The sequence below is a fragment of the Clinocottus analis genome, unplaced genomic scaffold, assembly GCF_023055335.1.
Source record: "Clinocottus analis isolate CAN_PGR_092001 unplaced genomic scaffold, fCliAna1.0.p SCAF_6, whole genome shotgun sequence".
Taxonomy (NCBI): domain Eukaryota; kingdom Metazoa; phylum Chordata; class Actinopteri; order Perciformes; family Cottidae; genus Clinocottus; species Clinocottus analis.
In genome coordinates, this window is record NW_027176218.1 from 3,217,440 (window position 1) to 3,231,267 (window position 13,828).

The window sequence follows — 13,828 nt, forward strand, 5'->3', positions numbered from 1 at the left end:
GCTGTGGCCATGCAGCTTATGAAACCTGCAAGATGAGCGGGCCGCGAGCGGAGCGGAGGACGAGCGGTGAGAGCCGGGAGAAGACAGGAGAGCAGGGACGCGTACAAAGCCGAGAGAAAACACAGAAAGCAAAGGCCATTCACTGGAAAGAATGACAGACGGAGACATCCGTGTTAAAGTGCTGACTAATGGCTGCGAGACCGGTTCTGGTTTCTATCAGGGGAGGTTTGCACCCCGACGCCACCTGGTGGTCAGAAGCCCTCACAGCATCGACAGAGCAGACAACAAAAGGTCGACAAAAAAGATGTTTTCCTGAGAAAGATGCAGCACTTTCTATTACGGTAAATAATTAAAACGTAGACAATCAAAAGTTTTTCTCTGGGAAACCGTTTTTAAAGCTGTCTCTCGTCTCTAATTTCTTCTCTTTGCCCAAATGTACCGCGAGCCATTACTGTAAATAACATTTACGTGCATTATAATTCATTTCACAGCATGTGTAGCGCCATGTCATGTGTTGAAAATAGAGTGTGTACAACGCCCAGCTTTCCTTTGAACACCTTAAAAATAAATATACTGTGAGACTCTCAACATGCTATAATATGAATTACTGCATGCACAGCAAATAATACAGCAGAAGTACAAATTAAAGGGGTGATGTTTTAAATAAAAAGGATTGATATTTCTTTCAAGAAAGTCTACAGTTTACATTTTTATTACACGAGCTTTGAACAGAAGAAGAACAAAGTCTGAAAACAATGAACGCAAGTTTTGTTGCAAGAACGTTTTTTTATTTCCATTTGTGCCGAGATCAAAGCTCAGAGGCAATTTGCAGCAAAATACATTTCAATTGTTCCATAATCTAAACATTGCTCTGTATTATCATTATTTTTTTAAAAGGCACCTGCAGTTTACAGATTACAGTTTAATCTCTGACGAAGCACATAATGACTTGATGCGTGAGGGAGTGACAGAAATAATAAATAAGGAAAAATGAGGGGTGGCGATGAAAGTCTGCCATGAAGCAGACAAGAGAAGAGTGATGGGCACCAATGCACAAACACACACAAAAAGAGACATACAAACACAGCCATACTTTGCAGTTGATCAAATGAAATGTGGTTACATGTACAAAACATGAAATATATATAGAGAGATGTTAATAAAGCCCAAAATTCTTACTCGAAAAAACAATATTTACACGTAAAATTCTGAATTATGTGGCTGTGGTATCCCGAAGGTAAAACCAATACTTTTATTTCAGTTATTTGTGAGAGATGTCACTGTAAATCTCCTAAAACACATCACTTCCTGAGCTCTGTGCTGCTCTGTTACGATCTCTACCCACATGTCCTGCTCTCGAAACACCACAAAAAATATAAGTTTAAGAGGTGACGAATACTGCAGAGAAACTATTGTATGGGTATATGACTCACAATGAATAAGGTGTCATCGGTATACAGTTTGAGAAAAGAAATGTACAGCAAATAGTCAAACATCTTTTAGAAAAGTCTGTTCTTTAGTGGATAAAGAAAATGTGATTTTCTCATTGTACACGTTTTATACTTCACCGGAAGTACTTCATTCAACATCCATCCACCAGATAACCCTCTCAGGTCAGAGTGACGATAAAGACGTACAGAGAGAAACAAAGCGCTTCTTAGTTTCAACATACAAAACAAGCCTAGAGAGTAAAAAAGAAGTTCAATATATGACAGTTTGTATATTTAGCTTACATATGGAATGCTTAAAATAAAATAAAAAATAGCTGGGAAGATTTTAAAAAGACACACTGTGAATATCTTCATTTTCATTACCCGATGTAACAGTCGAGCATTTTATTCGTTACCCTCGTCCCAGCACCAACCAGCTTTTATGAAGTCTTAATTGCAGACTTGGAAACTGGAAGCATCCCAGTGTGAGATGACCTCACCCCGGGCCTGTCAGCCAGCACGGATGTGTTAAAGACCAACACCAGCGGAGCAACCTCCTCCTCCTGCCTGTGGCCTGCAAAGTGTGTATACTGTGTAGATTTGCGGTCAGTGCTGTGCCAGTCCAGTGAATATTTACAAGCACTCTGGAAGCATGCAGAGATAATAACATATGACGGATGATGACATAACTCCGAGCTAAATTCAATCGAACCCGCGCAAGTTGTCGCAACAGGTTTTTCATTTTAAATAGTTTGTTCGTATTAAGTGCTCCTCTTTCCACACAAAAGCAAAACTACTGAAAAATGTTATCGTGTGATGATGTTAAAGTAATAGTTTGACATTTTGGGTTATTTGCTCTCTCACTGAGTTAGAGGAGAGGAAAGATACCGCTGTCATATCTGTTATTTGTTAAATACGAAGCCACGGCCAAGAGACAGTGAGCTTAGGAGAGCAGAAAGACAGGCAGACAGACAGCTAGCTTGTTCAGCTAGCGTGTTTCAGCTAGCTTGTCTCAGCAAGCTTGTCACAGCTAGCTTGTTTCAGCTAGCTTGTCACAGCTAGCTTGTCTCAGCTAGCTTGTTTCAGCTAGCTTGTCTCAGCAAGCTCGTCACAGCTAGCTTGTTTCAGCTAGCTTGTTTCAGCTAGCTTGTTTCAGCAAGTGTCTCTCAGCTAGCTTGTCTCAGCTAGCTTGTTTCAGCTAGCTTGTCTCAGCAAGCTTGTCACAGCTAGCTTGTTTCAGCTAGCTTGTCACAGCTAGCTTGTCTCAGCTAGCTTGTTTCAGCTAGCTTGTCTCAGCAAGCTCGTCACAGCTAGCTTGTTTCAGCTAGCTTGTTTCAGCTAGCTTGTTTCAGCAAGTGTCTCTCAGCTAGCTTGTCTCAGCTAGCTTGTTTCAGCTAGCTTGTCTCAGCAAGTGTGTCTCAGCTAGCTTGTCTCAGCCAGCCAGGTTCAAGAAGTCACCGCGTCCAGCCGAGAAATACTCCGGCACATAAAACCTTTTGCAACACGTTCTCACTCCCAACTCGTCTACTGCGCCGGTTTCATCCATCAGTGGCTCTTCGCGTCCAACAATAACGCTCTAGGTACACCTCTAGCGCCAGTTTTTAGTACGTCAACTTCCTCTCACTACATGCATACACTTTCCTTTCAAAATACACTTCAGTTTTCCACAACTTGGTTAGGTTTAGGCAACAGAAAGACAATGGAAATGAATAATTCACTTTTAGTAATCAGGTAGAGTGTTAATTTTTCATGAATGAGCTGTGAAAAAAAAGTATTTTTTGCCTGGTGGACCCCTTAAATGAGTCTCCTGGGTGTTTGTTTGAAACATCCATTTTTCTTTCTATACTACACAACCTAACTTCCTCATTTCCCGCCATAACTATGGCCACGTTAAGAAACTACTACTTTGATGTGTACGGCCTCTGACCAAGCTGCAGTATTTGACGAGTTGGGAGTGCGAGCGGGGGCTTTAGGGGCTCTTCAGGATGTTCTTTACCTTTTGGATAAAACCAGCTTAAACGTTTCCCCCCTTAGATTTAGCTATGTCTCTTTGCTGTAACTTTGTGTGTAACAGACAAACATTGGAGTGGAATCAATCTTCCAATCTACAGTAACTTCCTGGAAAAATTCACATATTTTCCAAAATGTTCTACTATTCCTTTTAACTGAATTTAGCCCTGAGAAACATAACACAACTGTACCTTAAAAATATTGAAAAAAATAAAATAAAAGAGAAAATACAAAGAGGCAGTTTTTCAACTTCTCGATAATACAGCATATATTTACCTCATCGTCTATGTACAAGGCTTTTTCGGATGATTTAAAAATTGAATTCAAAACATCACAACGACTTTATATCACCTATCCACTGAAATGAATAATATTGGCCTATGATATCATATGGAATACAATGACAGAGCACACCCACGATACTTTTTTGCAAACACATGGCATGTTTATGTCTTTATCTGTGCCCTTTGACAAGAGGAATGGTAAAACTAAAATAAATAGACATGGCCTGAGTCTCCTTCGATAAGCAAGTGCCTTTCTTTGCCAATAAGTATTCAGTGTTTTGTTGCCTGAGAATTTGTCCACAGTTATGTTGAGATAAGTAAATAACAAATTGTGTCAAAACATAATTTTCGTTTGAACTGGTGTGGCAAGAGGTCTTTAATACTGAGAGGAATGATTTGAGGAGACTTCCAAACACATAAGGATCACCTCCCTCTGTGTCTCATTTCAAAAGTGTCTCAGACCCAGTACTGGTTCTTTTTCAAGGCCGGGTTCGTTGTCCGACAGTGCTGCAACAACTCCGGGTCTGCGTCTTTGGCGTCCATATTGGACATGGGGATGTTATTGGCTGGGTCGGTTTTGCGAAAGGTTTCTGCGCTGGCCACCTCTCCGTTTTTAGGCTTGATTGCCGCGGTCTGGACGTCGTGCTTGCCCGTCTTGTTTTTACGGATCAGGTAGTAGGCCAAGATGGCCGCCAGCAGCAACAGGAGGAGGATTACCAGGATGGGAATGAGAATAGACCAGAAGTTGCTGCGTCTGGAAACATGTGGTTTCCCGTTGGAGCTAGAGTCAGTGGATGTTGTTGTGGGGGGCCAGTCCATGTTGCCCCTCCAGCGGGGGCTAGCTGAAGTGGCGCGAGGGGACCCAGCGTCGGGGAGGTCATTACTGTCCTTCGATGGGGCTTCTGAGGGAGTCCTCAACAGAGTGGCGGGGTAGACCACAGATTCATTGTAGGGGCCCGTCTGGAAGGAAAGCACACACTCTGCTGGAGGAACCCCATGGGCTTTCAGCAGGAAGCGGGCCTCGTCCTGACCGACACTACCTCGGGACCCAGGAGCGCTATTCAGGACCTCCATAGCCACACGGCCCTCATCCAGCTCCTTCTGGCTGAATGTGTCCACTGGCTGACCTGCACCGGGACCTCCAGACCTCACAAAGCGAGCCCCGCGGGGCTGTTGGATGACAGTGAACGTTGGGGAGGTTCTGGTTTTGTTTGCCAGGGGAGTTGCATCCAGAAGCTTCCTGTCCAACTGGACAAGAGCACCTTGGGGCAAGAGGGGATCCTGAGCGATGTTGGCCAGAGGCTGGACTGTGATGTTGAGGACCGAGGAGACATTCGCAGCCCTGCTTCGGGCCACAAAGGCGACGCTGTCTCGAGGTGAAGTGGACTTCACAAAGCGGACACTGACTCGGCCTTCTTTGATCTGTTTCTGGGTGAAGGCGGATGTGGGCTGCCGATCGACCATGACGGCTGCATACTTGGGGACACTTGTGATCTTGTAAAGGATGTCCTCCTCAACAGGGCCCCCGGTAGTGGCTCTCAACATCTCCTCCGTCACCAGGGTCTCGTCATCGCCTTGCTTCACCTTGATCTCGGGAGATTTGTCGAGGAACAAGATGCGAGCAAGGACGCCGATGTGGAGCGTGTGTGTCTCCGTTTGGTGTTCCCCATCCGACACGATGAACTCCATGAAGCCGTCGGCAAGGCTGCCATCGCTGAAGAAGCCCACCTGCCCACGATTGACCATCTCCTGTGTGAACCCGGAGATGGGGTCCATCGTGAGGGAGTCGACCAGACGGCCATTGCCGGGGGCTTTGGTCACTTTGAAGTGCACCTCATCTGGAGGACTGTCCTCGTCTTGAGTGTTGAGATGCTTCTGAGTCAAAAGGGTCATGGAGCCTTGAAGAACCTCCAGGAGCATGTCTACGGTGACCAGTTCGGGGGAGTCAGAGCCGCGCCGTTTGATCGGGATGTTGAATACCTCCTCCAGGACCACGGCTTTGGCAGGTGGGGGCAAAGCCTGACCCTCAGACTTTAGACGGGCTCTGAAAGAAAAGCTGTCGCCGGGAGCCCCCGAGTCATCGTGGAGATACTCCAGCATTCCCTGGGTAACGTCTTCTTGCATGAAAGACGGGGCGTTGCGGGGCAGGTCCTGACCCCCCAGGGTGATGCGACCGTGGTCGGGGAAACGCTTGATCTCAAAAACAACATCCACGTCGCTGCGCTCAGCTTCAGGTAGGATAGCCAGAAGATTGGAGGCATCAAGAATTGAATCATCAATGACTTTCCTCTGGCCTTGCACAATTTCCAAACCTAAGCGGAAACAGAAAAACAAAAAAAGAACAAATCAGTACGAAACAGACAGAGCAAAGGGCATATTGTCTAGGCAGCAACAAGGCAACATCAGGCAATAAGGAATGATTGTTTAAATTATGTACAACAATGTATTATTATCAATACTGTTCTGCCTTTACAGCCTTGTTGTGCTCCTACAAACTATTTTAGCAAAAACTTTCCAACTCGTAGGTTTGGATTTTGGGACACAGCCATGACCACAAGCTAGATGAGGGCACATGAAGACAAAAGGCTTTCGTAGAGTATCTTGTTCAACTGAATGTGGAGCCTAAGTTCTCTACAATAATTCAAAATCCAATGAAAAAACTCCTTTTGCCTTTGTTTTTGAGGGCAATGCTAACATCTAAGTGACAACAACGTCACACTCACAGCCTTGCAACGGTCTGTATACTCCAAGATACAATACATAAATAAAACACAAAAATACATTTAAAGTGATACATCACCCAAACTGCACTGCACCAGGGTAACACAGTATAAAAGATAATGTGTGCTCAGCCTTTATAAACACTATGAATACAGGTATCTCCCCCATTGCAACTCAACTGCTATTATTTTAGGCGGATCCGTCTAATGGAGCATTACAGCAACTCCTCTCTCTTAAAATCATCTCTGCGTGTCAAAATCTGTTGAAATCTTTAAACAATAATATTGTGTTAAAGCCATGCTGCATTTTAAGTAATGCAACTGCTTCATTTGAGCTGGATTAAGTCTCCCTTGTGTGTGTGTGGTGATTGTTTTTCCCTTTCTGTTGCGTTTCATTTCTATTTAAACAGTAACTAGTCTGCTGTCTTGGCCAGGTCTTCTTTCGTGAAATATATTTCTATCTCAAGGGACTTACTTGTACATAAAAGTGCAAAAAAGTGATTTTAGAGATCGAGTGGTACTTTATTTAGGTTTTTGATCTTCAATATTCGCTGGTACCTTTGTTCTTCCACAGCTGTGAGGAGATGTTGCTGTGAGCGGCGTAGTACGAGATGGTGATGGGCAGGATGTGACGGACGTCCGGGGCCGGTTGGGACGACAGAGTTAACTCCACGGAGTCCCTCACCACCCAAAACGGCTCCTCGGGTATCTGGTGCTCGTAGTAGACCACTCCGGCCTCCAGCTGCGTGTCGGGGGAAACAAAACCAGAAGATGACGAGCCGTTCAAAAACTCTGAATATGGCAAACGTGTGAGTTTTACCTGGACACTTCAGTCAGACGATCATATCGGGAGAAATAAGATAAATATCTTCCCGTTGTCGCTTGTCAATTACATTACATTTGTTTTGACGTGTGTGATTTGGAAGACAAAGAAGTTTTAGTTTGCTTGAATATTTCCTTCCTCCTCTAAAGTTTGTCAGAACCACAGTTAAGATGGGAGCTCAAATGACTGCAGCAGTGGTTTGGCTGGGCTGTAAACTGGGATCCGGGTTTGAGAACTGGAATGTGACGCCCAGTGTTTGCTCTCTGTGTCCTAAACTCAACTCTTCTCTCACGCACACATGCACACACACACACAGACACACACACACGCTAGCTTGCTCAGAAGCTAGCATTCGTTCATGCTTGCAGACACAAACACAGTGCTGAATAACTCAAATCATCAAATCAAGTTTCCAGCTTGACTTAGTGTGAGATGTTTTTTTTTCTGTCACAATCGAAACAGTTTGCAGGGAAAGAAGTGTTCTCGTGCTCAAGATTACGTTGTGGGGTTTATAATCCTAAACCAAATATCCAGTAAATGCTCAAAATATCACCAGCAATGTTTTAAGTGGCATACCTGTTGTTTTTTTTTTTTAAACATAGTCTTTATATTTGGTTATATGTGAGAAATATAAGTGTCTATTTGCTTTACAGACAATAAATAAAAAATAAAAAAAATCTACTCAACTTACTTTGGAAATAAGGCGGCAAAACCATGATGGAGGACTTTGTTAAAAATATATAAATAGTGTAAACCATTAAAAACTTTAGGACTTTATATATATTCCAGGACTCAGAGGGCCTGGGATATTCTTTTATTTTTCTTGCATGCAATTTGAATAATATATTTTATATTATATTAAAAATACTTACTTTACCAAATGTGCTGTGCAGATAAATTGCCTGTGTATAACCCCCACTGTACTTTAGAAAGAGAGATTTATTTATTTAACATCAACTCCCACAGACTCAATAAACATTAAAAATAATCAAGGCTAAAAACTCAAAACCTTTATTAGTGTTGATGCTGACCCGAAAAACATCACAATGCCACAAAATCAAATGCAATGAGGCCCCCTGCTGGTGAAGAGGAGGAACACGTTGATGCCTCATACGCAGCAACACCCAACTGAGCATTAATACCAAGTTTATTGAGTCAATGCTGATAACAGAAAAGAAAATGCGAAAAGTCGAGAGCTGAAGTCGAGAGCTGCAACCGCAGGAATTTAAATGACTTAATTTGCACCTCGAGGAGAGCGGTGCGCTCTGCAGCACCAGTTTGTGTTGAAAAAAGGAGGATTAGCTGCACTTTTATGCATAGAAGTGGAATTATGTCTCCTCACATGTCAGTCTGAGAGTCTCTGCAGAAGACAAGTGTTGAACAGCTACGACTGCTTAGTGAAGGAAACCTGCCGGTAATAGGAATGCTAAGTCTGCAAGAGGAGACGATTCATTTAAAAAAAGAAGATGCACTTACAGTGCTCCCTTAATGCAAGTCATAATAAAACAAGAAATCCATCAAAATATGCTTTTTTTTCATTTGCTCTTCCTGAAATTTAATTGTTCTTTTTCATTATTGTTCTTCTTTTAATCTGTTCATTCTAAGAAAGCTGGAAGGGAAATTAGGGTAAATGTCTCCCGAGAGGAAATATATCCTGAAACAATACACACATTTAATGCCGCACGTGCACAAAAGTAATTACCTGTGTTTGTGAGAAGCGAGTAATTTCCTCGTACTGGTTCCTGTCGCTGGCCAGGATCAGTCTTCCCAAACGAGCCGGGCGGATGAGAGAGTAGCTTATCTCGTTGCCATCCTCGTTGGTCACAGCCCCCAGATTGGCACTCGTGATAGACTGCCTTGTTCCTGCGAACACGAACACACACACACACACACACACCCCTCTTAGTTCTGTGGAAAAATGGCCTCTGGGAAGTGTTATTTAGCTTGTAAGATTCAGCGGTCGCAGTAATTCATGCACATTACTGCACAGAAGAGTTTCCTGATGGAGAGAGTTTCATTCCAAACAATGATATTCACGCTTTTCAACAACGTGACGCCTCGTCTCCTTTATCATGCGTGAAAGTAACGTTTATTGAGAGTTTAGGTGATTGTCTCATCCTCTGAAAACATACCGTATCTACTCACAACAAAACAACTCCTCGTTGGTGCTTTGGAAAGTTTTAGAGGAAGCGTGCAGCGAAAGAGGAAAAGCAAGCTGAAAGGAGTGAGTAGGATCTTCCTCAAGACAATGCATCGGCCCACTGGGTGTGTGTGTGTGTGTCTTTATAATACCGCTGCCTTCGTTGTGTTCGGGAGGATTTCTGGGCGCCAAATTTGAGTGTCACACCGTAAGTGTGCGTCCAAGATGGTCACACGCCGTTGATTTTTTACAAAAAATCAATGGACAAATCCTGCTCAATGCAGCCTGGTGGAATTCAAGGTTTTCCACTCTTCCTTTGTCCGTTAGGACAAGTAGCTCGTCGTGGCTACTTTTAGCACGAGACCACATGGCGGGCGTTAATCACAGTGTTTTTAAACCGGTTTCAGATGAACATAACAAGCGTCTTCACGCCGTGTTTTCTGCACGCCCACACGCACAATCATTGTGGGGTTTTTTTTGGAAGAAAAAGAAAAATCATCTTACAAACACGAGTGTGAACTATTGAACCGGCTAATCCGTCACGATCCTTCTAATAACACCCACCGGCTCGAAAAAATCTGAAGGATGTATTTATTTATTTATTTTTTTTTTTCTTACCTGGAAATACCATGAGCTCCTCCTGCGTTACCATGGTGATGGTGAGAGGCCTGGCCGTGACGACGAATCGGTAGAGAGGAGACGTGTGCTCGCCGTCTGTCACCGTGAAGCTGAAACCCCCAGACTCCTCTCCTGCGAGAGCGGAAGAGAGTTGAGGATGAGGCTCGCGCCGGTCACTCCTCTCATATCGCATACATCAATCTATTCATAATGAGAAATAAGCAAACATGAATGTCAGAGTCCTCACCCTCGTGGATGAAGATGACCTCCCCTTTGTTGATGTGAGCCTGCGTGAAATTCAAGATGGCCTCCTCGGGCGCCTCCTTCAGCGCCACGGCGCCGCCGGTGGGCACCTCCACGTGGTAAACCAGCTCCTCTGGGACGGTGTCGTCGTCATCGGTGTTCAGCATGCTGGAGGTGATGTCGGCTTCCTCGCCGGCGAGAACCTGCGAGTGTGTGTGTGTGTGTGTGTGTGTGTGTGTGAGAGAGAAACAGAGATGAAAAGACTCCACATATCACCCAGTCTGACTTATGTTTGGAGGAAGGTGAGTCAAAGGGGTCAGGAGTTTATTTCAAAAGCATTAGAGGTTGCTTCGTGTATAGAAAGACACTTTTATACGTTCATGTTTCTCTGAAGTCGATTCCAGGAGAAAACAAAGGTGACAAAACAGCCAATAGGAAGAAAAACAAATGATGAAATAAAAAAGAAAAGCCGTCGCGCCCCCCCCGAAGACACAATTTAAAAGGTTAATTATTCCTCCGTGGCAGTCCTCCTGTTATCAGAAGCTGAGTGACTCTCCCCGGGTGGACGCGCTGTAATGGACTTCTAATGGTCGGCTGGCTGAAAGGAGCATTAATTGAAAGAAATGGGCCAGATCCCCAGAAAGACGTCCTCAAATAGCTGGAATCAGCCGGGAGACCGAGCCGAGAGGTGCACCTCGCAGTAAAGAGGCACATATTGATCCGGAAAGCCATTCGCCCTCTGACACCTCTCTCTTTCTCAAGAAGAGGATGAAGAGCGGGAAGCCTTCCGGCGGGAGGATGAGAAGAAGATTCGGTTGTGGATATTAAAGCTCCAGGTGTCAGTTATATATTGAGAAGTTAGTTCATTCTACAAGAAGCACATATAATCCATGTGTAATTGACTTTTTTTAGGGTGAGTCCGGTTACTCTTAACCTGCTAATTCTCTAAGCTAACGCTATTGACACTCACTTGTGTGTTGCATGTGAGACAACACAGATAAAGCGTGAGAGCCAGAGGTTTTACAGCTGTATTGCCTTCTGGGATACTGAGGATATTACTCCGTGAGAAAAAAAAAGCTCTCTCTCTGTCTCTCTCTTTCCCTCTTTTATATAAATTTCTCTGCAGATCAATGCTGCAGCAAAGAGTTCAGCAGCTTAAAATAAAACCAAAACGCGTAAAACGTGACGTTAAAGTGCAGAAAATGGCGCCGCTATTTTGTGTGCTACACCTTTTGTGTGATGTCACATTGCCTGCATATTCAGTTTTATTAAATATGCACAGCTAAATAATGAAAGCAAGCCAGAATACATCGCATCACGTTAACTATATACTATACTTTAGGGAGCGCTTTCTTTGTCATTTCCTGTAATAGCAGCCTAAATACCTAATTTAGTATTTAAGTTCACACTGGTGTGGATCATCTCTGATATTTTAAACCCCTCAAGACGGCTTCAACACAACACATGTGTATAATCTAGTCTCCTTGCTGCTCCTCCAATTCAATTTGACTCCTTTTCTTCTGGTGAAGACTCTACAGACAAGTAGCCTTTGAGTTTAAGTGAAATGAAAAGTTTGTGTTCACGGCAGAATTTCTGGTCCTGCAGAGGTCATTTAAAGTATTATTTGTTCATGTGTGCGCATGCAAAAGACGCACAAGAAGCATACAATATGCAAACCACTTACACTCTGTGACTTCCTAAAAACATTTTGCTTTGAAGCAAAAATAGGAAGAAACTATTGTGCACACGCTTTGTTCACACAGGAAGAGCGCTGATTCACAGGTTGAAGTATGTCCAGACGTTCAAGTTGATTAATAGGACCAAGTCTGGTTGAAAGGTATATTTTAAGACGTCTAAATTACATGTTTAGTTGCTCCCTGTTTTACACTGACTATAGTCATTTACCCGTGAATGCTTGCTGGGCCGCCTTGGGTGCGGAGCGCAGAGGCGCTGAATGTTTTGTAGCTAAGCAGCTAAATTTGGGATTATCTTTGGGACCATCAGCTGGGAGGGGATTTGAGGCGCCCGCTGTTTGCATTTGCAGACGACCGGGAACCCCGGCGACGACCTCCGAAAGCGCACATCGCCTTTTAATCTACAATCTAAAGAGTCTTTCGCTGGAATCTGTGTAAAAGATTGATACCCGGATGTCAGCGGCTCACCACGCAGCGGGTCCTCTGGGACCGGCTGCACACGAGACACGCCCCGCCGAGACGCGCTACCTCTGTGGACAATGACCTTTTCATGTGTCAAGACGCCTCCGTGACAGAATGGGGGTAGTAACCCCGCGTGGAAGAGAATCACATCATCCTACCGCGATATATCGCTGGTGGTGTTCATGAGGATATTTTGGAAAGCGGCGTCGCACCAGCTTACACGAACAAACAGGGGGAGCGGTTTCATCCACCTCTGTGTTGTCGCGTCCTGCAGGGATGCTGTGATATCAGGCCTTGGAGAATCCCTCCATCCTCCAGGCAGTTTACGTCTCGGAGAGCAGGAACTGATAGTTTGTCCGGGAGCACACCCGAGGGGGACTGAACCCAAACAATTCAGCTCGTTCTCATTTCCAGGGAGTCACGTGTCGACACTTCGTCACGCCGCGCTCCGCGTCTGAAAAGCGACACGCGAGGCACCCTTTAGTGTGTGTGTGTGTGTGTGTGCAATTTTAAACCCATCCACCTCATTATTAGACCAAAGTGCTCTGGGGGTGTGATGACATCACATAAAAAAAAATGGTAAAACCCACACAGGGTTGATTGGAGAGATGGCGACGTGTCAAATAAACAAAAGGCCTTTCAAGCTGTTTGTCTTGTCATGCATATTCCGTACATATTTTACATCGTTGTCACATTATTTTAAGCCCGAAACACAAATCTTGAAGAGATTTTGTTGACGTTTAACCCACCCAGTGAGAGAAAAAAGAAAGCGAGGCCAAGGACTCTGACAAAGCGTCAGTAAGCGACGAGTTGCAATGACAACGTGTTGAACAATTGGACCCAAATATGGACTCACGGGACGTGAGTAATGATTCTGTCTCCCTTAAGGCAGGACAGCCACTATTGCGCCATAAACAAGACGGATGCGTTCCCTTCCCTCTGTTTTATCCCCCCTGCTTATTGAGAGGGATGGGATATGATATGCAGAGATGACTGAGCTGATAACTGCGCCACCCACCTGGCCGATTGCTCAGCATTAAGGAGCATCGCTCTCCCGCCACTATTACCAGAAGCTGCAGCTGTAGACGACCGAGGGTGGGAACCATCTCCCCCTTCAAGAGGAAACAGAAAATATGCTCTTCGTTTGAAGAAGCGCTCGCTCTCGTGACGCCACGACGTCGAGACAAAAGCTTCTGGTCACCTCTACCGTGGTAAGATGTGTTTAAAGTAACGTAACAAAAATAAACTTCACAAACTGAATGAGGTTCTCTGTCAGATTACTTATTTAAGAGCAGTTTTGTCGCTGTCATCTCCGGGTTGACAGTTTCAAGCCCACACGTTCTGTTGGGTGTGGTCAGAGATGTGCTCTTTAGCATCTTTCACCACTTTCACCTGTGATGATGA

General features: G+C 44.4%; 1 protein-coding gene across 1 annotated transcript in view; it reads right to left on the reverse strand.

Moving 5' to 3' along the window:
* Positions 1 to 2,849: 2,849 nt before the first annotated feature.
* cspg4 (chondroitin sulfate proteoglycan 4) overlaps positions 2,850 to 13,828 on the reverse strand; it is a 41,586-nt gene continuing 30,607 nt past the window's right edge. The window contains exons 8-12 of the mRNA XM_068602420.1: positions 10,273 to 10,471; positions 10,026 to 10,157; positions 8,970 to 9,130; positions 7,003 to 7,186; positions 2,850 to 6,036 (exon numbers count right to left, since the gene is read on the reverse strand). Of these exons, the coding sequence (XP_068458521.1) occupies positions 4,181 to 6,036; positions 7,003 to 7,186; positions 8,970 to 9,130; positions 10,026 to 10,157; positions 10,273 to 10,471 (2,532 nt within the window). The 3' untranslated portion in view covers positions 2,850 to 4,180. The remainder of the gene's footprint in view (positions 6,037 to 7,002; positions 7,187 to 8,969; positions 9,131 to 10,025; positions 10,158 to 10,272; positions 10,472 to 13,828) is intronic.